The 26,997-nt window shown below is 46.8% G+C and overlaps 1 protein-coding gene and 1 long non-coding RNA gene across 6 annotated transcripts in view; both read left to right on the plus strand.

Annotated features, from left to right (window-relative positions):
* The window catches only part of LOC126523961 (hydroxylysine kinase), a 360,868-nt gene that overhangs the window by 241,601 nt on the left and 92,270 nt on the right, over positions 1-26,997 (plus strand). For 4 of the 5 annotated variants that reach the window (XM_055066992.2, XM_050172365.3, XM_055066994.2 and 1 more), the window contains 2 exons: positions 4,230-4,407; positions 10,290-10,555. In XM_055066992.2, coding sequence (XP_054922967.1) covers positions 4,230-4,407; positions 10,290-10,555 — 444 coding nt within the window. The remainder of the gene's footprint in view (positions 1-4,229; positions 4,408-10,289; positions 10,556-26,997) is intronic. The other variant, XM_055066993.2, reaches the window with a different exon arrangement.
* On the plus strand, positions 18,243-26,026 carry LOC126523962 (uncharacterized). The gene is made up of 6 exons (XR_008610844.2): positions 18,243-18,823; positions 19,499-19,607; positions 20,723-20,849; positions 23,200-23,312; positions 24,909-25,129; positions 25,901-26,026. It is a non-coding gene; the product is annotated as an uncharacterized lncRNA (long non-coding RNA).

Below are 26,997 nucleotides of genomic sequence, written 5' to 3' on the forward strand. Positions count from 1 at the left end.
CGGGGGGCGGATGAGATTAAGAAGTTCGCAGGGACAACATGGCCACAATTAGCACATGACCGGGGTAGTTGGAGAAGTATCGGAGAGGCCTTTGCCCTGCAGTGGGCGTAACCAGGCTGCTGCTGCTGCTGATGATGATGATTTTTTTTTTCGCCGACGATATTCTCTTTCCTTCGCTGTCCTCACTGTCAACACGCCCTGCATGCCTCGCCGCTCACTTTGCGTAGCGGTGAGTGCCTTGGACTTCTTGAGCGCATCGACTCTGCGACCATCTTCGATGCCCCTCTTGGTATCACCTGCTCCGAGATCAATACATTGGCCTGTTGCGCTGCTTGCCCCGTCTCCGCCGGACGTCTTCGACAGTTCTACGGATACCAACATGAGCCCCGCACAACATTCCGAGCTTCTCAACCTGCTTCGCAAGTACTCGTCTGCATTCGATCGTCAACATGCGACTTTGGGCCGCACATCGGCCGCGCATCACGAGATTGATACGTGCGTCCACGCTCCACTGCGCCAGTGACCTTATCATGCGTCACCCAGAGAGCGCCATGGGAATGAAGACCAAGTCAGTGATATGCTTCAGCGCGGAGTTGTTCAGCCTTCAACAGTCCCTCGGCGTCCCCTGTGGTCCTTGTGAAGAAAAAGGATGAGTCCATCTGGTTTTGCGTGCACTACTGCCGTCGTATCAAGATAACGCGCAAAGAAGTATATTCCTTGCCGCGCATTGACAACGCCCTCAATTGTTTACAAGGCGCGGAGCACATTTTCTCCCTCGACTTACGTTCCGGCTATTGGCAAGTGCACCAGCCGATCGCCCCAAAACAGCTTTTATAACAGCAGACGGCGTATGAATTAAAGTTACGCCGTTTTGTCTTTGCAATGCTCCAGCTACTTTTGAACGGATGATAGACAATCTCCTCCGTGGTCTAAAATGGAAGACATGCTTAAGTTACCTTGATGACGGGGTCGTCTTTTCTCCTGACAGCCTCCGATCTATGCCGTCTGGAGCAGGTCTTGCACTGCTTAACTAACGCAGGCCTCCAACTCAATATGAAGAAATCTCGCTTTAGAGCCAAGCAACTAACGATACTCGAGCACGTGCTTCCAAATACGGCATTTTGCCCGATGCGTCTAAACTTCGCGCTGTTACCGATTTCCCGAAACCAACGACCCTGAAGGAACTTCGAATCGTCATCGGGCTCTGCTCATACCTTCGTCGTTTTATCAGGAGTTTTGCTTTGATCATTGCTCCATTAATCCAACTTCTGCTAGGTGACACCTGCCTTTCTACCTGGTCCCCGGCTTGTGACAACGCGTTTACGACATTGTGCCGTGTGCTCACATTGCCGCCCGTACTACGCCATTTTGACCCCATGGCTCCCACAGAAGTTCACACGGACGCCAGCAGCGTAGGACTGGGTGCTCTCCTCGCTCAGCGCAAAAGTGGATACGGCGAAGACGTGGTAGTCTACGCCAGCAGGACACTAACCAAGGCCAAACCTAATTACTCTGCAAATGAAAAGGAGTGCTTAGTTATCATTCGGGCCCTTGGAAATTTCCGACCATACCTGCACGGTCATCTTTTCGATGTCGTTACCGACCATCACTCTCTATGCTGGCTGTCGACATTGAAAGACCCGTCAGGCCGCCTTGCCGGCTGGGCCCTTCGCACCCTTCGGACACTCTCTCTCGCTCCCCCACGTCAAGTGACGCAACTTGCCCTTCTGCCATCGACTCGGTGTTTTCGTCATCAGCGTTCATCGATATGGCTGCCGACCAGCACAAATATCCGTGAATAGCGGCTCTTCTGCATTGCCTATCTGACTCCCCAGCGACTCGCCCTTCCCGTGCTCTCCGCCGTCAAGCTTCTCACTTTACGGTACGGGGTGGACTGCTCTATCGCCGCAACTACGCTTCAAACGATCGCAAGTGGTTTTTCGTCGTCCCTCGCCACCTCTGCGCAAATGTGTGCTCTACTTTTCATGTAGACCCACAATGCGCCCACGCTGGCCTCTTCAAAAAGTCCACCAGGCTCCGCTTGCGCTTTTACTGGCATGGGATGTACAGTTTTCTGCAGAAGTACATCCGCTCATGTTCGGAATTCCAATGCCGCAAGGACTCGCTGTCCTTGTGGTTCCTTGCAGCCTATCCCGTGCCCCTCTCGACCATTCTAACGCGCTGGCATCGACCTCTACGGCCCTTTACCTTACACACCTGCTTGGAATCGCTGATTGTTGTTGTCGTAAATCACCTTACGCGTTATGCAGAACAGCTGCCCTCCCAACCGCCACAGCCCACGATGTTGCGTCCATCCTCTTGCAGCACTTCGTACTTCGCCATGGTGCGCCCCGAGAACTTCTCAGTCACAGAGGACGTGTCTTCCTTTCCGAGGTAGTTAACAAGCTCCTTACTGCATGCCATACTGTCCATCGCACCACTAGTGGCTATCGCCCACAGACTAACGGCATGAGTGGTTTAATCGCACTTTGGGCTATATGCTATCGATGTACATTACGTCGACTACATCAACTGGAACCTCGTTATACTATGTGTGGCCTACTCACACAACACCGCTTCACAGGCCACGACATGTTTTTCCCTATTCTTCCTCGTGTGTGGCCGTGAACGTTCCTGCACCCTCCACAGGATTCTCCCCCAATGACCTGACCCATCGAAGTGCACGCCCCTGTATGAAGCTTCCAGATACTCCGAGGAATGCCGTCAGCTAGCCCGCTCTTTTAAGGTTGAAGACCAATGGCAGCAAAAGTTCCGTCACGATGACGACCAACCCACCAGATTGTATCAGCCGGAATCTTTACTCTGGCTCTGGATGCCGTCCACCATTCCCGGTCTTTCCTCTAAATTCCTAGTCAAGTACCATGGTCCCTACCGCGTCGTGCAACAGACGTCCCCTGTAAGTTACCTTGTCGAGTCTCACACTGTCCGCTGACTTAAGGCACCGCGGAAGTGAGATGGTGCATGCAGCGACTCAAACCTTACTACAACCCGGTCGTCCTATCCTCCCCTTGAGTCGCCCGGATGGCGCCCTCTTCTCCGGGGGGGGGGGGGGGGGGGGGGAGGAGTTGTAACGAAAAAGACAGGTGTGTGCCTCAGGTGCACTGTCAACGCCTCGCTCGAGAACAGAGCTCGCGCGCTCGGTGCCCGACACTTGATCAACAGACCTGTCTGTGTATCGTGCAACGTTCTGGCTGGATAATTCAACCACCTTACAACACATTTTCCTGGCTGCCATTGCCTGCTGGTTTCATCTTTTTGTTAATTCCATCTTTGTAGCATCTCATCATTCACTAGCAATTCAGACACTGCAGACGCAGCCTGTCCTTGTGAGAAACTCTCCCAGTAATAAAAATTTTTGACGTCCTCTAACTCTCGTGTGGACCGCAGATCCTAATTGGCTCCAAAATTGAAGCCAGTCTCAGCAACGTACGTGTCATTTCGCAAGCTCAAGCCTTGGTAACTTCATTCTCCTGCAAGGCGTCACGCTAGATGTGCGTAACGTTTCAGAAAACATTTATATGGACTCGCCTATTCGCTGTTCTGCGAAACGTTAGCGAGGCTGTGCCGCCACATGGACAACCTTGTTGCTGAATGTTTCTGCGTCGGAAGTCTCTTGTTCAAGGAAGCTGTCAGATCTGTCCGCGCAAATTTCCTCGTCGAATTTTTTGATGGGTTGGAAAAAGTACACGATCTTCTCCAAGTAAATCACGCAGTCGATGCCCCCAGGACAAATTCCGGACTTTACCAAGCAGGGAGTGCAGCTTCGCCCCAAGCGTGGTCCTGCCTTAAAGTAACCTTTTCATGGAGGTCACCTTCCCAGAGAGGTTTGCGTCAGCAGAAACCGTCGAAATAGTTTTAGTGGTCCTGACTTTTATCGATTCCCAGGTTTCAACATCACTTGTAGGATTCATTACCTTCTAGTTACTTCTATGATGTAGAAAAGGCGACCACCAGGTCGCCTTCGTGTCGTCAAGCAGCACGCTTTAATGGCTGCTGCAGTGCTCTTACATTAAAAGGAGTCAGTTTTTATTCAATTTATTCTGCCTGGCCAATCACGGAGGAAGGCCACTCCGAGTGGGCGAGGCTCGTGCGAATGATAGACAAATGAATGTACTATGAAAAGATTTGCTACAAGATGCTCTAGTCGTAATCTGTCCGACCATCGCGCAATGGCATTTTCTCACAGAGTCGTGGTGTAATTTTCGCAGGAGCCAGAGCGATACCCAACGCTGCTGAGCCGCTACACTCCATGGAGCCTGTGGAGCGTCACCGAGTTGGTCGGCTTGGTGGACAACACTGTTGACACTCACCAAGACAGGACACTGGTGCACAGCGTGCTTGCGGCATTCACCCAACTGCAACCACAGCTCCGCTCTTTGCCCACGGGTCAGTCGGGAACTACATGCATGCGAACTGGGGGGGTTTATAAGTAGCGTTCGCCTTACGTGCAGTATACGCAGAGAAATATCACTGCGAACTCTTTGTGGCCTATGCATCGTGTTACGTACGATGTTGCATATGTGACATACCTTACATTCAGAGTTCAACGGACTTGATGTCTGTGCAGCAACTGCATAAATTGAGATGCGAAGAAGAAAAAAAAAACACCTTAGCACCTGATTAGCCGTAATTGCTTGGAAATGCAATCACTACGTAACTGCTTTTCAAGCATGACGTACCATTTTGAACATAAACTCCGTCAATGTCATAGACGCAGGCGAACCTAGAAGCGCAACAGTACACTGTTGTCGTTCTGAAATTGTTCTAATTTGAATGTTTGCCGGTTATGCAACAGGAAATAAAGTTGTCAAATTTCATGGTGGCACCTGTGGCTCCCGCTTGTGTTTTGATCACTCGGGTCTTGCTATTCGACAGTCAATTATGGATTAATATTTTACCTCCTCCAATCTCGCCTGAATTACATTTCAGGAGTGGATAGCCCGCACAATTTCTGAGATCATTCAGTAGTTCTAGCGCCCATAGGCCTGATGAAACACGTTGATATGAAAACGCCGCGAGCTATATGAAGGGACCTGAAGTGGTTATGGAATTGGAAAATTTGGGGTGCTTTCGAAATCAGCCAGAGTTTAATTACAAGTTAGTTTCGTTATAGTGCGTTCGTGCAGCCGCACCGCAATCGCTGTTTAACTCGTGGCTGCACCCCGTCATGCGTCGAGTGGCGAGGCGCACGCCATCGACAGTTGCGTCGGCATAGGGGTCACATGTGCAAAGCTCACTTTTCGGGCTACCGATACACCGTGAAAAGATTCAGAGCCATTCCGCCCTGTGGTGGATCACCAGCGCACCTGTATGTAACGATAAACAAAATAAAATAAAACAAGAAAATAATATAAGAGAAGTATGCACTTTGTTATATTTATTTGTGTTTACGTTAACTCGTGACCACAGTAATTATGGCTTTATGGCCGCTTTGATAAACAGCCATGGACTCTGTGAGGGTACGAGAGATGCTCTTGGCGAACGTTAGGTCTATGCGCGACCGATGGCACTTCGTGGAGACGTTGGTCTTGGTGTAACATTGAAGGCCGAACCTTCCTAACTGAAACGCTACTTTCCCTCGGGAGGAGAATTGTCGACGTTAAGGTCACCTACAATGACGATGAGATTGGGGTTGACCGGGTGGACCACCCAAATGTGTCGTTCCTAAAGTTTTCACGGTTCCTCTTTGACGTTCCGGGCTGAACGTATACGGTGGCGACGACGGTTCCGTCTCCAGCCTGTACGGCCCACGCGTCGGCATGTTCCACAGCCAGGCCCGTCGTCGGTAAGGCATCGGGCGCAACGGCGGCGCTGTCGTTCTTGGCGTAGAGGACAATGCCGCCCGCTCAGGTAACGACGCACCTGTCGCATGCGACGCGAATGTAGCCATCCACCTGAAACATGGCGTCCCTCCAGGCCCCGGACGGGCACATGAGAGGCATGTCTCTGAACACGGCGTCGTGGACGATATCCGTGGCGTGAAGACGCAACGAGCTCGAGGAGACGAGCAGCCTTGGTTACAGTAGGAAGATGGTCTGTGGCCAGGCACGTACGCAGGATTTTTTTTCGGGGGGGGCCCAACCCCAGGTTACTTTTCTATGCAAATTAGGGGGGGATTACCTTTACTAGTACAAATGTGAATAACGCCCACCATTCGCCATAAAAACGCATAAACCCACAAAAGAACGGAAATAAGGTTTATTTTACACGTACGCCTGTGCGATTCACCTCTCCTTTACTTGACAAACAAAGAACTGTGTTAAATGGACTCGCGCAGGAAAGAAGCACCAAGAACAAATAAAGAAGCAAAATTAAAATAAAGATTACGTTAGTGAAATAGGACTGAAAAAGCAGCAGTTGGCAACAAAGGCAAACGGACCGCGCGTAGTTAGGTTACTCCGCCAGCCAATCACAGAAGCCAACAAAATCATCGTCATGCGGTCTTTTCAAAATGGCGTCGTACTTGATAACTCCGGAGCGTCTGCTGCTCGTAAAGAATCTTTTCATCGGCAGAAGCAATGAGGTGTGCAACAGACATGAACAAAATGTATGGAGTCTTCGAAAGTCTGCGCTGCTGTTCATTTCACTGCTGCGCCCGTTTTACTCATGAAATTTCACTGCCAACCGAAGTGAAACTTCACAACAAATAGTTGTAGCGAAGCAAGCATGTTATTTCAGTTCAATAAAGAATTAGGAATTCGCCATTCCGCTATAATAGACGAGAAAAAATGTATAAAATTACGCGCTAATAATTTTATTTTTGTAGTTACCGCCTCATTTGGGTAACAGAAAAAGTTTCAAGTACGAATTATTTGCAGCTTCGCGGAGGAACAGTGGCTGGCGGTTATGAGGGTGTGGGCGGGGCTTCATTGCAGACTTCAGTTGTATGCCACTGTAGTAGCGTTTTTTGAATTAGCTCTGGAAGAATTATACAGAAATATACATTTGCGGAACACTCACAGTTCTTTTGTATCCCTCGTTTGCTGCTCTAACAAGTGCCACAACCAACTCGTATTGTTATTTGGGAAATTACGTAATGATGCGTGGCCGCCAGTCGCGTACAACCGCGTAGAGCGCAGGAAGCTGCGATTCTAGACGTAATGCGCCCACCGCGAAAGGTTAGAAAAACACCTACATAAGCACAGCAGAGAAGTGGCTACGTTGGTCGGCTCTAATGATAACTGTAGAAGCGCCATTCAGAACACACGGAATTGTCCTCCATTTCCGGCGGCGTTTTTTCTGTTTCCTTTTTAAATAAACAGGTGTTGATCCATAAATATATTCATAAACAATGGCTAAATTTGTTAATTTTCGCTTTTCCTGCCTGTTTGGCTGTTGTCTCGGCCCTCTCCCTTAGTAGATCACTTAATTTCTCAGCTCCTTGAAACTCTTGTTTCCATTTGCCAACTGTACAGCACGAAAAGTGCTGTACAATTAGGGAAACACCAGATCAATTAACGGGCGACAGCCATATTGCCTATGAGTTTAAGCGTTATTGCAAGATTTGATGATGGATGCTGTCTCGCATTATTTTATATTCCACCTTATCTAACCCATATCACGGGCATATGGTTCCGAGGATCTGTCAGCGTCGCGGCGAGCCGTCACTCGAGCAAATAATGAAACAAAAAGAAAAGTTAAACGCAATTGTCATTTTCTCTGGCCGCAACTCGTTCCACGCTCATACAGACCAGCTGACCACGAACTGAATCCCTTTCCTGGTTCCTGGATCAGACTAGACGAAGAAGGTTGAACTAACGAAGCAACAACGATGCGTGTGACCGTTGAATAGATGGTGACAACTGAATGCATCTCGAGTTAATCGCGCGGGCACCGAATTGATGAGGAAACTGGCCTTCACATCCCAGGAGACGCCGATAACTACCGCCATCCAAAAGCACTGAAAAAGGCAACAAAATGTTGAGCACCGAATAGCTGTCAAGTCTCAACATTGATTTTTGCGGCGCTTTAGGAATGTGTGTGAGAAGTGGTGGCGTGGGCGAAGAGAAGGGGGGGGGGGGTATGCGTCTTAATTTCGGGGGGGGCCCGGGCCCCCCCGGGCCCCCCCCTTCGGTACGTGCCTGTCTGTGGCTATACTGGTCCCGTAGGCCAAGATGCAAGTTTTCTGTGGCATCGTATAACGTGTGTTCACCCTTGGCGTTGGCAACGTAGAGATGGTTAACGTTGGTACAGAGACTCAACGCCACGTACGCTAGCTTCTGTGGGAGCCTCCTGTCGTACTCGTGCACCACGTCAGGGTAGGTAACCCCCTAAGACTTGGAACCTGGCCTTCGCACCCTTGAACCGATCGACGTTGACCCAATGGCGCCCAAGTCGCTGGGCAGAATTCTCCGCCTCGCCATGCGCAATTTGCCGCACGAGCTTCGTCGCCACCGCCGCCGCGCACATGTCCGGTTCTGTTCCCGCCGTTGCTCTCTCGCCGCGCTGTTATTCCGCAGTTCAGACGACACGTGACCTATCCATTGTAAGGGTGAAACGGAACTGAGATAAACTACATCGTTCGCCTATAGGGTCGTGCCCCCTACAGGCTCATATCACCTTAAGCAATGGTTTATACCCCCGTAAACGCGCCCACATGATGGTAGTTTTTGCACATGCGCATTACCAAACGCTGGAAACTAGCCTAAGACAACTCCGCTGTAAAAATGTGATAGATGAACGTGCGTATTCCTGACAAATTGAACACTGTTTCAAATAAAATTGAGCATGAGCTTACAGATATTGTTGAGTCTATGGAGAACCCAGTCGGCCGCTTCAATTCTTTCTCATTACTCCCCTCATCCTAGTGTATTAAGAAAGAATGAATGAATACTTTGGCCTTCCCCCCGCTGACTCCTATGGCTTTTCCACAAGGCATGTTGCACTAATCTCACTTTTATAAACAACATGTTGATCATCCATGCTACGTGCCATCCCGCACCAATAACCGGTACAAATTTGCTGTCCCAATAAGCCGCGCCAATCTAACTCCTTTATTCCAACGACTGGAACCGCCTTCCCGCCACCATCTCTGACGCCACTAATTTCATACGAGGTGTAGCTAACTGCCTCCACACCTATATGTATTGCCCTTCGGACCCTGAGAGCATGACAAACAGAAATAAATAAATGAAACGTCAGGTATTGAATGAAGACACCGTGGGTACAGGAAAGAACAAAGCGTTCAGGCCACTGTGAGAAAGAACCAGCTCCCTCCTTCGTGACCGTTTCTTCGCGCTGCCATTTCTATACTCATAGAATAAATAAAGAAGGCCAAACCAAACTTTTATTGCTCATTGAGGAAATTGTAGCATGCCCTGCTCTCGTAGGTAGAGAATTTCCAAAGGAAGAGGCTAGATGCAGACCCAAAAGGCGCTCGCATAAGGAAAGTACGCGCAGTGGGAAATAGCAATAGCAAAAATAGCAACTAGAAATACAATAAGGCGCCCATGCTCAAGGTAGTGTGACGCTCTCAGAGCTAGAAAGCTGTCTGTTTCAGCTGCAAGGAGACAGGCAACGTTACGGTTGTTGCAGAACCTCCTGAGTTGTTTTCTCTTTTGTATAGGAAACAATGATCGTACCGAGCCGTTCTTGCTACCTACGTGCGCGGACTGGCATTTAACAGAAAGGTGTGTCGCGTGCTCTGTGATACCGCTGCAACGTTTAACGTGATTTATTATGTCTTAGTAGAAGCGAATAATTTCACGGAAAGCAACATATGGATTAGGCAAACGCTTATCACCGCAGCATTTGTCTCCAAGGAGCGCAGATTCGCATACAGGGTGTGTACTATCTTTTTTTTGCCTTTTATACTGCAAGGTTTCATAAGAAATCTTACATGAGGTTGTATCTTGCATCACAGAAAATACGTCCGTTAAGCTTCAAATTAGTCCTTAACCGCTATGTAGCTGCCAAGACAGATTTTGCTAATTGTTATGACACCTTTCTTAGAGAGTGCACATGGGTGTAGATAACGAAACTCGTATTCAGCACTCTATGCCTGTTATTCGCACACACTCGTGCCATGAAATGTTATGGCAGAAGATTGGTGCTGAATGACGGGTGTAAATATAAAGACTGCAATTTTGGGTGTTTCAAGGAGGCAATAATTCTTGTTGCGTAACTAGGGCTTTCAATAAGGAAGCGGAACCGCAGTCCAGAGTCGTGGAGGGACTGGAAAACATCTCCGGTGGCCCGCGTGATCTGTCTTTAACGAGCAAGCAATGACAAACCCAGTGATCTGGATGCTGCAAAACTCTCGTGTGCAGCCGTCCTTCACGGCGACCTCAACGAGAACAACGTGCTAACGCGCCCAAAGGGCGACGACAGTGGGAGTGAGAGGGACGAGGAGGTCTACGGCGTGCTGGACTGGGGCGACGTACACGGTGGACCGCGGGTTCTAGACCTGGCCGTGCTGCTGGCCTACGTGTTTCTGGCTCCCGGTGACAGGTCGCCTGAGGAAAACGCCGGACTCGCGCTATCCGGATATCTGCGACACGTGCCTGGTGAGGCGGCGACTATGCCTCTACTCAAGGTGAGCTTGCTTGCCACTTGAATGCACACTAGGCTCCGTCAGCTTCGGAACTCGCTGCAACTTACGAATAACCACTTCGCCTACAGCCATAAATAAGTATAAAACTGCGGAAAAAAAGACGAATACGAAGAAACACGCAACGACAGTCCCGTTGTGTGTTTCCTCGTCCTCTTTTCTGCGCCTTTTACGATTCGGGGGCCGTGGTCTCGGAGTCTGGGGTCAACTCAGGGTCGCTCTTTAGACTACGCCGCTGGTGCGTCTCCTAACGGTAGCTGGCCTACGTTACCGGGTTGTCACACAGATGCTTAGCGGGCCCACACCGTCGTCCGATCTTTCTTGAGGAGGGTTGCTTCTTTCGCGATGATTACGCAGTCGAGAGGATGGAGAAACAGAAGGGGAGGTTTATTCACATCGGATAGGCAAACTTATTTACCGAACAAGAGATTCTCGTACTGGCCGGAGCACGGAGTGCAGTAAATCGTTCTCGTAGCGAGAGATACAGGTCAGATCTGACTACATTTTTCTGGGAGAGCACGTCAGGGCACGTCATCACACCTCACTGCATCAAAGGTTCCCGCTTTTAATGCACTTAATTATTTCCCTAGGTGACTAGATTAGGGAGTCCGATAACAATGTCTCGGCCCACCATAGCCATCGAATCATTCTCAAAATACCTCTCATGACGTCCCACTAATCCTCCGGACCCTGCGTCCAGTGTTTTCACAATGGCGCCCACATATGGCGAAACCAAGTGGCACTCTGGGAACCTTGTGTCGACATCGTTCCCACGGAAGACGTTTGCCCAGTACATCGATTAGTGGGCTCTGCGTGACGGTCAGCTTGCAGTGACACAGGAAGCCTGGCCATCATGGTGGTTACCGCGTGTACAGAATCATGTGGTCGTTGTCACCTTGAAGGGAGTCGTCGCAGTCTTCGGCGGGCCTCGACGTCATCTGGGCTTTGCTGGTGTGACGTACTGTCAGCTTCACAAAGCTGATTTGACGCAGGAAAGTAGGAAAGGCTCGAAGGTCGATGCCGCCCCCTAGCCGGTCGCAGCATCCTTAATACTTATATCAGTATGTCTGACCAACTGACCCAAGGGATACCTCTGTTACCACTCCGAAATTCGGTTCGCATGATTTCTTAACCGTGAAAAGGCCTTCTGTTTCCGCTACCAATGTATTCCGTGGCCTTGTCTTTTCCACACTGCACTGGATTTCATGCTAGCCACACACTAGGGCAATGAATTTTATTTATTATTGCGATAACTTATATGGAACATCCAGCTGCATTCCATTCGTCGGTGTCGACGGGATGATCCGTATAAAATCCAAGTGCGTTAACATCGAGGCCACGCGTCGTATGCTGTGTGTGCGAGTGAAAGCGTGCTATGGTGAGCCGAGGATGGTGGATGGATCTTGCGCGCGCTCAAGGTAGGAAGGCGGAAAGGAACGGTGCTGTCTAGAGTCACTGGTATAGTGATGTCTGCCCTCGCGCGCCAAGCACTGGAGGGGGGGGGGCAAATGCGGCATTCTGCTCAGGCGGCGGCTGCCTGGATGGGCACAGAATCAAGGTGTGCTGAAGGCTGACGGTTTCGGGTGATTTGTGTCCTCGTTGAAGTTCGCGTTGAAACGCAGCACGAAGGTCGATTCGCTCCCTGCTGCTGCCGCTCTTCCTCGCGCCAGCGTTTTGACAGCGAGTGTCCGCGTTCATGGAGTCCGATGTGTTTGTTTGCCTGTGAGAGAGTGTGTGACGGAGCGGCATTATTCAATTTGGCGAAGCACCGACCGATGGGCGCCGAAAGGTCGTAGTAATAGGAACTGATGGGCAAGACGGTTATTGCCAACCACTCGGGCAAGCGGCCCAAAAGAGTCGAAAGCAGGTTTAGGGATTATTGCCTTTTTGTCGTCGGCGCGACCGTGACACCCCCAAAGCTTCTTTTTTTTTTGTATGAACCCTTGTGTATTCTCTGCTCCGCGCGTGCATTGAGAAGCTTACTAAGAAGGCAGGGGTGCGAATACTCCGAAGTATGTGGTGTCTGCAATCCTGTGTCCACCAAGTGCTGACAGTGTATGTGGTGTTTCTGTGCAATCCCGTGTCCACGACTTGCAGCCAGTGTATGTGTGGCAACAGCGCCGTATTGCCAGCTGCCGTAGTTTCCCCCATGTTTATGAAGGAACAATGTAGGTCAGGCACGGACTCAAGGGTGTGCGTGGGTGGTGCAGTGCGAGTGCGCGAACTCTACCAGCAGGGGGAAGCACCCGTTCCCTCGGCCCTAATCAAAAGGGGCGTGGCCAAAACCTTGGGAGGAGCCAGTATACAATTGGATGAACTTTATTGGATCGTCATCATTATCTGCCGTCCTCCCGCCCAGGGCACTAGGGAAAGAAGTTATTTAAGCGCAGGTTTTAGACCGAGCTAGGCAGTCTAGAGTCTAAAGTCTAGAAGCGGAGCCTGCAATTTGCTGAGAAGCGTCAAGGGGCTAGTGCCGTCCAGTATCGCGTGGGCCGCCTAGCTGCGTCTGACCTGCGATTTACTAGTGGACGTAAGAGACGACAAACCAACATCTGCAACGAAGGTCACGGCAGTTCCCCTCAAGTTAGCTCAACCTGCTCGAGGGAAGACATCAGACCTATATTCCCGGGAAACGCAGCCCAGCAATCGCATCCACCGCAACAAAATCGGCTTGCCAGCGTCCTTCGGGAAAGCTCTGCCGTCAACTCCACGATTTTCATAATGGGAACAGCGCGAACAAGACGACGACGGAGTAAAAGGACACAGGACAGCGATCGTCCTGTATCCTTTCACTTCGTCGTCGTCCGTCTTGTTCGCGCTGTTCCCATTACGAATGTGTACCAACTCGCCCAACTTTTCACTTTAATACATCATGGATTTGCTGCCCAGGCATGCGTGTGCAATCATTTGTGTTCTTTTGAACGCGGTTTAGTGGATAACCGTTAAGTGTATTCATGTGTAGCGTTAATTTTTATATCCACTGTTAATTGCTCATTGCATTTCTTTTGTATTCATCATTGATCTAGAATAAGTGCATGCGTGTTAGTGTTCTTGTGTTTTTTCTGTTTCCGTTAAACCTTGCCGGACGTACAAGAAAGTTGTATCCATCCATCCTTCCATTTTAATCTTCGTTTCATTGTCAGTCGATAAAAATTTTTTTTCTCTCTTTCTCGTGACTCTGACACCTTCGCTGTGTTCGCTTGAGTACGGAACGACCAACCGGCTTGTATACCCCGTCGACGACTTCGCGCGGACGGCGAACGGGTGATAAGCCGTGACAGTGTGACGCCAAGCTCGTTAATTCAGTTAACATGATAATGTGTACTACTTAATTTATACGGCCAAGAAAACTACTATCCATGCTTGATATTGCTGTCTAATTATTTGCTATCACAGTCAATGCTTCGCCTTCGGGCGGAGGTGCGACTTTTTCTTTCATAGTTGCAATCATTTCTTTAAGCTACGCAAGGATGCACTAAACTATCAACTGGACGAACAAAGAACAAGAAAGCCGTAGCGAAAATTTAACCTACGTCACACGGGTTGCTGAATAACAGAAGCCCGACGATTTAGCAAGCTGCTCCACAAATGCACTAGGTATCTGCCGTTTTTCAATGAACGTCTTTCGCTCCAACGTTTTAGTGAGCTACACCATGAACGTCGTTTGTATGTGCCACGCTTCAATGAACCTCTCGCAAACCGTATCACTGTGTATGTGCCACTGAGTGTCCGGCAAGCGAGGGGAAGAATTTCCAGCGTTCGGTACGTCTGGAAGACAACGCGCGGACTTTTCGGCAGCAGCACAAGATGGCGCAGCGTGTTTAGATAAAAAGCGCGAGAGTCCGGTTGCGCATGGCGCGAATCTCAGCGGTCGCACGCCCCGGCACTTCGCGTGCCATGCGCAGGCTTTGCGGCAGCGGCACTAGATGGCGCCCAGTGTTCCTAGGGAAGCATGAGAAAAGAGTGCAGCTGCAGTACACGCCTGATACATAACTTAACTTAGTAAGGGATATTCAAAACTTTAACGTGGTAAGGAATTAGGAAGCCGTAAAAAAGGCCGCAGCATGAAATGAGTGAGAAGAAAACTTAGCATAGGGCAAGGCAAGATGCATGCACTGAAAGTTAAGCAGGAACCTTATTGTCATCAGCAATTTCGACGATATAGTAAAAGCAGCAGGATAATTCTATACTGACCTGTACAGTACCCAGGGCAGCCAGGCTACCTTTATGCGAAGTAGTGATGAACAAAATAGAGACGCTCCAGATATAACTAGCGATGACATCCGGAGGGCCTTGCTATACGGAAGCCGGGTAAAACCGGCAGGATAAGATGGAATAGCAGTCGATATATCCAAAGATGGGGAAAGTATCATGCTTGAAAATCTTGCCGCCTGTTATACACAATGCCTCAGGACTTCAGGCAAATCAGACAGCTTGAAGAATACCAACATTCTACTAATTCATATAAGGAAGACGTTAAAGAATTTAAAAACTAGGCCCATTAGCTTGCCTAAAGTATCGTAGAAAATATTCACCGTGATAATTTACAATAGAATAAGTGCAACACTTGACTTCAGTGAACCAAGAGAACAGATTGGCTTCAAGGGATATTCTACAATGGATCACATCGATGTCATCAATCAGGTGATTGAGAAATCTGTGGAGTACAATAACCGTCTTTCTATGGCTTTCATAGATTATTAATAGCCCACTTGATCCAGTAGAGATACAAACACTCATAGAGATACTGCGTGATCAAACACAACAGGAGGCATACGTGAATGTCTTGGGAAATATCTACAAAAATCCCCGAGCGATATTGGTTCTCCACTAGAAAATAGAAAGATACCTATCAATAAATGGGTCAGCCAAGGAGACACAATCTCTACAATGTCATTCACTGCATGCTTAGGAATATTTAAGCTGCTACCCTATTGAAAAATTTGTATGAGAAATTGAACGAGATGTATGCATGTCGTACAGATTTGACGAGAAATTGAACGAGATGTATGCATGTCGTACAGATTTGACGAGAAATGAACGATATGAAATGCATATTGAACGAACTCTCGTAGAAAATGAGCGAGATCTGTATGATGTGCTACGCAGACTTTTACGATGTGCACGAGATTTATGCGATCTGCGATAAGAATGCGTAGAACTTGTATGACATGTGTGCGATGAGTTGCGTAGACCTGACGAGATTATGTATGACGTGTGTGAGGTGGTGTGTGATGTGTACGCACTGTAGTCGTATGAGCAACTTGATCTTTGTGGATGACTATGAATTGCATACAAAGTGTGTGTACTCAAGTCGTAGTGCATACAAAAGCTCATTAATGACAGTGAGATTTATGATGAGTTGTTTGTAGTACATGCAAGAGCGTGATCAATGTGCTGCATGATCACATTGAACCATTGTGACACATATATACCAGCATAAACTACAGAGCAAATAAGATGTTCAGAGTTCAACTTCTGGAATTTCATGCAACAAACACATATACATCCCCATCAAAGCTGCTGTCGGTACTTTTGATGCAATGATTTTCACTTGGGGACATATTCTCGGATGAACACTTATGGCGATACTACTGCCTTTGCATGACGCATTCCTCGACCAGCCAATAGGCACTGGATAGCACCATGATATTGTCGAAAGCTACCATCAGAGAATGAATCCTTTGTTCAGAGTAGATCTGCCTAAGATTTTATTGCAATATAGGAGTCGGGTACCATCAAAGTTTCATAATAAAATGCTATATGTTTGTGCACGCAATAAAATAATCTGGCAATGCGATTATAGCACATTGGAAACACTTCAAACAAGGACGAGTTGGCAAAGTTTATTGCAGGCAGTTTGAGCAGTGACAAATTATGCATGCGCTTTGTCACATCCTAATAATATTGCTTTGCATCAGAGATATCAGTCAGAGGTAGTAATGGGTGAACTTGAACCTGCATATTTTCCTAATAGCCAAGTGCGTCAACCACAATACTGTCAAATACAAATCTGCTAAGAGCATGTTAGTGCCTGTTTATGTCAAATTGTAGAAGGTAGGCATGAGATTGGCCATGCGTGCCCACATATAAATATAAAAAGCACAACCACAAAACAGTGTAATAGGTTGGTGAACAGATAGCCAAAATAGCAGTCAAAATCCATCGCACTTTGTCACAAATAAATAAGAAAATGTGGTAATAACAATAACAATCCCTAAAAAGTCATGTGATCAATCGTGGTCATGATCACAGTTACTGCTGTGAAAAATTATTTGCACTAAGTGTTTCACAACTTGCTAAGAGGGCTTGACCTAGTAAAAAATACTCATATGTGCACAGCAGTGGCAAAAAACGAGATGAGCGTCGCAACTTGGTGACCATTATCTGCCTACATACTACACAAAACTGAATTTAAATTTAAAGGAGAAATGACAAAGCAGTTCGTGTGCCAATGATGGTTAAGCGCACTGGAATGCCTTGCCATGTGTTGAAAGCTGACCTCCAAGCAACCAAAATGTAAGTGACCCTACACTGAAGCAGGGTCTTTAAATGACGAACGCGTATCACATCCTGGCGTTCGCGGACGCAGTCACCAAATGAAAAACACCTTTGCAAATCGCAATAACGACGAATGTCAAGCGCGCGCACACAGACAGAATGCGAGCAGTTTCCGAAAGCGCTCACGAAAGACTGTACGGACGTTCCTACGCGTTCGACGCATATCAGAAGCGCGCGCGTGCGCGCACACGCACACACACAAGCACAAAAGGCGAGCAGTTTCCGAAAGCACTCGCCGAAGACGGTACGGACGTTTTTACAAGAAAGCAAATCCCGCCGGCGTGGCACCATTTCCCGAAGCACAAACAACACCACAGTACACATCCGTAGAACGGCGCACAACAAGACTGAACAAAGTGTACACCACTCGACGCCAAATCTGTCGTCGATTACGCCGCTGAGAATCACGAACACCTTCTAACATTCACAAACCAAACGACGATGTGCTGCGAACTCCAAACAGATTTTACGGCCCTGTCCGATTGATAGGGCTGCTCCACAGGTTGTCCTCGCTGTTGAAAGCAATGTCAGCAAAGTTGTTGAAAAAGGTCGCCTAAAACACGCAAGAACATTGAAATAATACGCCTGTACTACCCACGCTACCCATGCGATCACGGTTACCGGAACCACAGACGGCGAAGTAAACAAAAGACGTCATTTCCCCTCATTTCGGACCGAGACCTATAATTACTTTCTCAGTTGCACGACTCTTCCTTTCGAGCAAGGCGCGACTTGTTGCTGGGACTGTGAGGGCGCTGCGGTCGAGCTCTGCACCAAGTGAGCGGTGCTGCTCTGCTGACATGTGCAGGTTAATTGCGGGTGTTTGCGCTTCTTGTGCTGTAGCCGATTTTATTTTCTCACTGCGTGTGCCTTGTCACTGTCCTCGTGCACGTGGCTGGCGGTCGAGGTCTTTTGCGTCCGGTTCAAGTTTTGCGCTCACGGAGACGCCAGTACCGGCGAAGTGTGGGTCACCGAGCGTTAACATTGCGTGCGCACTTTGGTTTGTAGGCCCACTTTTTTTTCATCTCATTCCTTTCTTCGGACCTGTACCCCCGGGTATGGTGTCTGTAAAATATTATACTTCAGCATAAACAACAACAGAAAGAAATAACGGCTGCTTTATTCAGCGAGCACCATGTAAATGCCGAGTGCCGCGACAAGCACCTATAACCGTGCCAGGCTATAGCAGACGACGCTTGGACGCTTGGCGCGGAGGTCGATGGCAGCGCTGCGGTGGCGTGAACGGTAGCGGGCTAAATGGTGCGCATAGGCTAGGAGTTGGGGTACTTAAAGAGGATCTATAAACGTTGTTGCGGCGGCCCGGGCGGTCGATGTGGTACTGATCGTTTGATCATATTTACGCGGTGCGTAGAGAACATGTGCTCATTTTTTGTGCGAATTAACGATCACTAAGCCCTGGGTCCTGTGCAATGCTATTAGCTCGCTGTATGTTTCTTGCTGTGCGCCGTTGTTGATTATCGTAGTGCGGTCCACACGCGCTTTCTTTGTGCCCGGCTCATGAGAAGTGTTGTACTCTCGCCGCTCCCGCATCGGCTCACAGTGCACGGAAGAATGTGTTGATAGTTGTGCTATCGCGTACTGTAGTTCACCGCAATTCAACACTACGTTGGACGGACTGTTGGTGCAGTCGATGCGGCGTGAACGGACACGAAGGAGCGCTCGCCTCAGAAGGTAAGTCCGGCGCCTAGCGCATTCTTATGGTTCATGTAGTATACCTTGTCATGCGCAGCAGAAGATGATTAGTACAGCTACAAAAACAGTGACAGTGATTCCCTAATGTTCGTTCGATATCGTAGTGCACATTTAGGAAAACGTTTCACGAAAATTACCCCGAGATTGATGTTGTTAAGAGCTTCATCTATTGTTTATTTTCTTTTTGTTATGAAGTATGCTAGCGCCGGGGCATCGCTTGGTCTGAACGGGCACAAAAATTCAAGCAGGGAATGTCACTGCTTCTGTACGTAATTCCTCAGCAAGAAATCGTATAGACAATTCTAGAAGTACGTTGATGTGTTGTGCAAATGTTTTCACAGCTAACGCCAACGCGCGACGGCATCCAAATGATCTGACTCGTGAGAAGATTTTAGCTTGTATGCAAACTTTGATGCTTATAGATTGTCGCCAAGACAACCTGTATTTCTTGTGTTTAGTGTTCTGTTTGTTTTCGTGCCTTTGACACGTTTAATAACCGCCTGTGATGTAAGAATGAAATATTTATTTGTCTAAGCGGATGCAGCTTCTTGTAGCTGGCTGTACGAGAGCTTTCCACAATTTGACGCGATGTTGTTAAATCACAAGTTTGCAGATTCAGCAGTGATTACAATAAGCTGAACATTTATTGTTTAGGGATGTCACAATTTCCTGAGACGGAGGCATCTCTGCACCACAAAGGAGACTGCGGCACTATGCAGCCTGAACAGCACGACAAAGCATCTGATCTGCCTGCTTTGACAAGGTACGTACAAAACGGTCACAGCCATTTATGTGTTCTAGGTTCTATTTGTGTATTTGGTACCTGCCAACTTTCCCGATTAGTTTCTGCTTTTCCAAGTGTGCTGTTTGTGTACAGCGTGTCAAGGTAAATAGTGGTTAATAATGTATGCATAGAAAAATGTGGGCGCTGAGAGCAAGCTTTAGGAAAGTGCATGCTGTCTTTCCAACACAGGATTTCTGTCTAGAATTTTTGCAAAATATGAAGTGCAGAGGCTGGCAGGTTTGGCAAACAATGTTCAACACTTTTGCTTTAGATTTTAATGTAGCCAGTTCATTATCTGTCCCTAGTATAGCATAGCGTCAAGCTTGAAGCTGATCTCTGATGTCACGTCAGTTGCAGGATGTAATAACGTGGTATCACAAACTGCTTGTTACGCATGTCAGTCAACATGGTGCAGTGGTCACAGGTGCGAGTATAACCGAAAGCTGGGCATTCTTTGCCCTTCTGCACATGATGTGGGATAGAGCTTGAACTATGCTATAGTGGCACCATCTCCCTCACCTTCTCTTCCTCATTATTCTGTTAACTTGCAGTAAAATGCACAACTTCTGGAGGCTTAATTATGGTGTTGTCTGCTGAACTTGGCTGATGTGAATTTCAGTAGTCTGGGGTACCCTCAAAGCCATGCTGTACTTTGCATGCATTTTAAAATGGTCAATTTGAAATATGTGATTGGCTGTGGCATTCTCAGAGAAACAAGGCCTCTTGTGAATAATGCATACATGCATTATTCGCATTTTCTAATACTCTTTCAAGAAGCAGCCTATAGGCTGCTCCCCGAAGAAGTGACCACCTTTGCTTACCCTACAGGGCAGTCTGGTCCAGTTTACTTAACCTGTCTGCCATCTATGCACGAGGAGGACAGAAGCGAAAAAAAGGGACCTTCGATTAATGTTTTTGCACAGATGGCTCATACATTGCACTTTTCGTATCTTGCAGGCTTTGTTAACTCAAAGCTTTCTATGGGCGAATATCAGCATTTCATTCCTATTTATACCTAATAAGAATTACTTTGTTCATAGTGTCACTTTTTATATTATACTCTTGTGAGAATAAGCTCACTTGTTTTAATGCAGATGTGGCTGGGCCTGCAGAAAGAGTGTAAGCAGACTACTGTGTTGCTGATCAGTGCTGGTGCTGATCTCTACGTCTGAGTTGGCCTCACAACGTCCAGGCGCCACTGTGCTTTGCTTCATTGACAAGGTAATATGATATAGACACCTTGCACGTCAGTATCAGTTTTGAGAAATATGCTAAGACACAAGGGTTGGCCTTGGTGATAAATACACTCGTGTTCTTTTTTAAAGCGTCCTTCTTGCAGTGTTCCTCATGTACATGTTTTCAGAAGATGCTTAAATGCAAACCGCCATGGAACTTGTTTATGCCTTAATGTAGCACTCTTTCACCAAAAGAAAAGCCTTATTTAATGCACAATTCATAAGAAAGGTGAGGAAGTGACAGGACATAAGTCTAACAACCATCCAGTTTTACTGCTTGCACAGCACTATAAAGCGAGAGGTGAAAGGGCAAGAACAGATAAATCGAAAATGCATGTTGCTCACACAACCGCGAAAAGGACACATGGCATGGCTACTATGATGCTTGTTTTACAATGATAAATAAGCAGTCTTGCTATGTGATAGTCCACTGGAGGTGGAGCCAACTTGCAGATTCCCTGTCACACATATCAGGAAATCTTAACGAATTTCGCCAGCGCTATGGTCCTTATACATTGCCACGGTTGCACAGTTTTCAAACAAAATAATGTAAGTGAGCTTTGCACTACCAAGTGACCACGAAATGACCTGAGCATTCAGTTAAAATGGTTGCAAATCCAGTCATTTATACATTGGCCTGTTTTGCCGACGTAGTGTCTACTGCACGACAGTGATATTTAATATCCATCAACACCCCTGTGCTCTACGTACTCTTTCTTGCGTGCTTTTTTTTCACAGGTAGTGGAAGATTACTTGATTCCAGAACAATTTGGTTTGTTCTACCCATGATAGTGAACTTGCCAGTCTTATATTAAACATGGAATTGGTTAGAAAGATGTGGTATTTCTTATGGTGCCCTGGTGCATTCAGCTTGTGCAGATGCTTCAAGCTTGTATTGACAAAAATTGGGATGAAGCCATAGGAGGAGAGTTGTAAAAGTGTAACGAAAGCCTCCTGATAGATATGCTGAGTTGTGCTGCTGTGCACACTTATTGGTTATCCCTACTGGGTAACGCTGTTAGGGTTATGGATGCTTTGACACTGTAGGGCCTACAAGATGGCTAGCATTACAGAACACATTAAAACGACTGTAGGGATGCGTGTCGTGCTATGGTATCATAATTGGCCCACAAAGTGACCACCTTTGCTTACACTATGTGGTAATCTGGCCCAGTTTACTTAACCCGACTGCCATCTATGCATGAGGAGAAGGGACTAAAAAAATGAAGGGACCTTCGATTAATGTTCTTGTACAGATGGCCCATACATTGCGTTTTTCTTATCTTGCAAGCTTTGTTACTTAAAGCTTTCTATGGGCGAATATCAGCATTTCATCCATATTTTTACCTAATAAGTATTGCTTTGTTCACAGTGTCACTTTCTATATTTACCGTATTTACTCGCATAATGATCGCACTCACGTAATGATCACAGCCCTGAATTTTGTCGTCCAAATTTGATTTTTTTTTATTTCCTGTGTTGATCACACTCCGAACTTGCCGCAGCGATCTGTCATGTGCCAAGTCTAGCTATTAATGATCGCGCTTACCATCTGTCGAATGCTACGCGAACAACTCTTCAAGACAAACCAAGCAGTCTGCACGCACAAAACATTCTTAAGCAGATGCCCGATTTCATTCCTTTCATCACTTTCCGCACTTCCATGACAAAAAAGCTACAACCAAAATTGCCTTTATTATGTGTAGGCTTTGTAATGGTTGTGGTCAAGAACAACAAAAAAGGCACCTTTCGATTCTTCTCATCTGCACTCGTGGGCACGCAACAAATCTTGTAACACTTGTAACACAGCTAAGATATTCGCCCACCCTTAGCGGAAACGTGCTGTATTAATATAGTAGTGAAGACAAATGCCGCAGTTTCCGCAGCATGCCCGCTGTGTCTTTCTATGTCACTGGCAGCTAAGCGCGCCCATCTGTTTCTGCCCCCTCATAGTGGACATGGCTACGTTATTGCCATAGACTTACTGATATTAATGATATTATTCATTCCGGATACGGAAGAAACTGTTTCAATGCATGTAACGTACTCACGAGAAAAAAAAAATCGCATTCGGCGCATTTGGTGTGTTCAGCTTGCTGCGCCGGCCGCCATTTTTGTTTTGGTGTTCCGCACTACACTCAGTGGCAGCCACCTATTTGTTGACCTGTTGCCATCCCGCAGCAAACGCGGGATAAAAAAATTCTTTTTGCGGGAAATTTAACCGGCGTAATGATCACACATCTGAATTTGCGACCATTTTTTTTACAAAAAAGTCTGATCATTATGCGGGTAAATACAGTACTCTTGTGACACCAAGCTCACTTGTTTTAATGCAGGTGTGGCTGGGCCTGCAGAAAAGCTGTAAGCAGACTGCAGTGTTGCTGATCAGTGCTGATCTCCACGTCCGAGTTGGTCCCACAATATCCAGGCACCACGGTGCTTTCACAAGGTAATATGATATGGACACCTTGCACCTTAGTATCAGTTTTGAGTTTGACTTTTGATAAATATTTAAGAAGACACAAGGGTTGGCCTTGGTGATAAATACACTCGTGTTCTTTTTTTAAAGTGCTCTTTCGGCAGTGTTCCTCATGTACATGTTTTCAGAGGATGCTTACACTCCTTAAATGCAAACTGCCATGGAGCTTGTTTAGGCCTTAAACTAGAACTCTTTCACCAAGAAAAAAGCCTCATTTAACGCACAATTCATAAGGAAGGTAAGGAGATGACCGCCAGTGTCTAACAACTATCCAGTTTGACTGCTTTCCCAGCAATATCAAGTGAGAAGCGAAGGGGCAAGAACAGATTAATAGGCAATGCATGTTGCTCGCACAACTGCGAATGCGACACGTGGCATGGCTACTATGAATGCTGGGGTGCGATCGGAGGTGGTTGTTCGGCGTGTTCGTTCGGTTACCGGCGCGCGCGATTGACCTACTCCGCGCCTACGTCGCCAGCCGCGCCCCGCGGCTGGCGCCTTTCAGAACTGCATAGTCACACTCTGTAGTCGTGATGATCATGACCACGGTTTCGTTCGCAGCGGTCAACTGTGGCAAGTAGCACTTTCATTGTGACTTGGTGCAATGCACGCAGTCTCACAAACATGATGGCTATCGAGGACAATAATTGTACTGTGGCCTGCACGCTGACATCCAATCAGCCAGTTACATTGAGTTTGTAGAACAATCTGTTACAGCCAGCTCAATGGTGAAAAAATTATCGGGATGGACCCGTGGTAGTGAATAGCACGTTTCTGATAAAGATGTGACCAAGTCTTGTGCTATGACTGCACTGCAAAGGAGTACTTCCTCAACACCCTTGCCACTACAAGCAGTATAATCAGTCGTGAATTGACATTTGCAGCTCCCATACTGCTTATGTGTGAAATAGAAACAGGATTTCTGGATTAATTCAGTATAAAAGTGTGTTTGTGTGAACGTTTGTTTCTTATTTTCATACCCTTAATAATTCAACATTCCGTTAATTCAGAATTTTGTTCCAGTCCTGGGAAATTTCAATGAATGAGCTTTTACTGTATACACCCCTTCTTTCACCGCATGTGTAATTTGAGCTCACTGGGTTACTGCAAGAACTTTTTTCAACCTCAAGGGTAAAATTTCTAGCTCGGACAAAGCAGCTCCTTAAGGATGCAAGAAGTTTTACTGTGGTTTTCTACTGTTCCCATCTGCTTCCCTAAACTTCTTCTCAAATGTAAAGAAAATCTAGTATATCCCGTACAAAAGGTGCTTGTTGCTGACTGTGGGATTAAATGTGGTGAATCCTCTGAGCTAGAATTGTCCCTGGCCCATTATCAGTGAAGCTTCATTGACTAGGGCTTTCCTACAGCCAGGATGTAAACTTTGAACCTTTTGCATATATCTTAGTTTTATCCTTGAGTGCCATCACTGTGTCTGGCAACCTAGTTTCCCTCAATAACTGTTACCTTTTTTTATCCATTATTTCGGGAAAAGATACTTTTTCTGAGAGCACATATGCTATTTTTGTATATGAGTAACTAATCTCTTGCAATTTTCATCTTTCGTAGGTTCACAATCGAAATAGGTTATTTATTTGTGCTAGTAAGTGGATGTGGGTAAACCAAGCCAAAACGGACGGCACGTTTGCCTGGGAGATTGCCCGATGCTTGTGGCAGGCACAGGAATTAATCCACAGGAGTGTTACGAGCAAAAGTATGTATGCGAAAGCTAAAGGAAGGTGGCGAGGCCAAGCCAGCGTTGACACCACAAAATCTTGGTGCATATCTAAGTAAGTAGACCCTGTCCTGCTAGCTCATGTTTTCATAAGGATTGCAAAGTGTTTGGAAGTTAAAGGAGTAATGCCTATCACACGGTGCTTTTTCTGCACGAATATAATGGGCTGTCGGTAAGATCGGGTTGTATTGAGGTGATCTCTCATATGGGCCGACACAGTTTACATCTACACATCAGGGGCATGCATAGCTGTATGCGTATATTAAGTGCTGTGCTCTAGCTCGCTAACAAAAACTATCATTTAGTTTCTATAGTGGTATTAAAGGTGCATTAATCGTTCCTATAAACAATTCTGCACTGGCATCTATGCAGTGTTTTCCGTCTGCATATTCCGCAGTGCGGTAGCAAAGAGCTGTGCTATCTGTGTATTCACTTGCATGAGCTTGTTATACTTGTTCATTTAATGTAAAATACTTGTGGAAAAGTATTAGACTATTTCTGTGGTCTGGTATTGCAATTCTGCAGCCATTTATATTGTTTGTAAAACACGAACATTTAACAGAGACAGGAACAAGACAATGCGAGGACGAGCACTTGCTTTCAACTGCTGTGGTTAATGTTGAAATATCAATTTACATAGGTAAAAAACTCATAAGCCTCCGTGTTTTCTATTTCCTGTTTCTCTGTGAGATTTTCACGCTTTACTCAATATCATGCAAGAACCAGCCCATTCAGTTATGCAGTGGAGCCACCTATTGTGCATGTCAGTTCCAATGGCTTGTTAGAATCTAACAGTGCCGGCTGCTTTGTTTACATTTTTTTGCAGAGGCATACGAGCACTTTGTTTCAAAAACGCCAAGCACCGTGGATACAGAGGCAAGGAGGCTGAAGGACCTGAACAAGCACCTGGCCACCATGCTTCGGGATGCAAAATAAAGATGGTTTGTGTTAATTGTGGGCCCTAAAAAGTGTCTTCTTTGTCTCCGAGCTGGCACATCGGCCGACTCACATGATAGAAATTAACTCGCTGTAATGTTGGCAGTAGATGTTACTGTGTGGAACTTCACCAAAAATATTGCATGAACAAAACTCATTCAACACAAATGAGAACACTTGTAGAATGCAGCTAAACAAGAATAGTGTCATTTTGCATAGCTGAACGAGAATATTTTCATGTAGCATACACAAACGAGAACGATATCGTTGAGCATAGACATGCGAGAACTATCTCGTCAAGCATAGCTATGCGAGAATAATCTCGTTTAATGTACCCATACGAGAACGATCTCGTTCAGTAACGATGTCCTCTCGTACACATGTGACATACGACATCGTAGAGTCTACGGAGCAATAATAGCGTAGAGAAGTTCTCGTACAATTCTCATACATATTTTTTCAATAGGGTAGCCTGGGAAGGCTTCAGATTGAGGATCAACGGCGAATATCACAGCAACCTTAGGTTTGCAGATAACATGCTCATAACTGTAGCATAACTGCGAGTTGGCCTAGTTGGAACAGATTCATTATTTAAAAATTTTTGCGCGCAAACAGACAGGGACAAAGAAGAGGAGCAACACAAGAAAGCGCTCGTCCTTCCGTTGCTCCTCTTCTTTGTCCCTGTCTGTCTGCGCACAAAAAGTTTTTGTTCATACTAATACGCGTAACATATTTTGGGAAATCATATTTAAAACAGCGCCAAAAAACATGGACAAGGGAGGACACAGGACGAGCGCTGACTGCCAACACCTTTATTGGAGCCTGCGCAAATATATTGTCACGTGGTCGTGACGTCAAAGAACACAGTAGCAAAACTGTGAAAGGCAAAAACTAGCTTTTATTGGGCGAACCTGTGCCCACAAAACAGGCTACACTTAAAGCACAACGAGAGCGGCGAACACAGTCGGCGATCGTCGTAAATCTGAT

This window comes from Dermacentor andersoni, chromosome 6 (assembly GCF_023375885.2).
Source record: "Dermacentor andersoni chromosome 6, qqDerAnde1_hic_scaffold, whole genome shotgun sequence".
NCBI lineage: Eukaryota > Metazoa > Arthropoda > Arachnida > Ixodida > Ixodidae > Dermacentor > Dermacentor andersoni.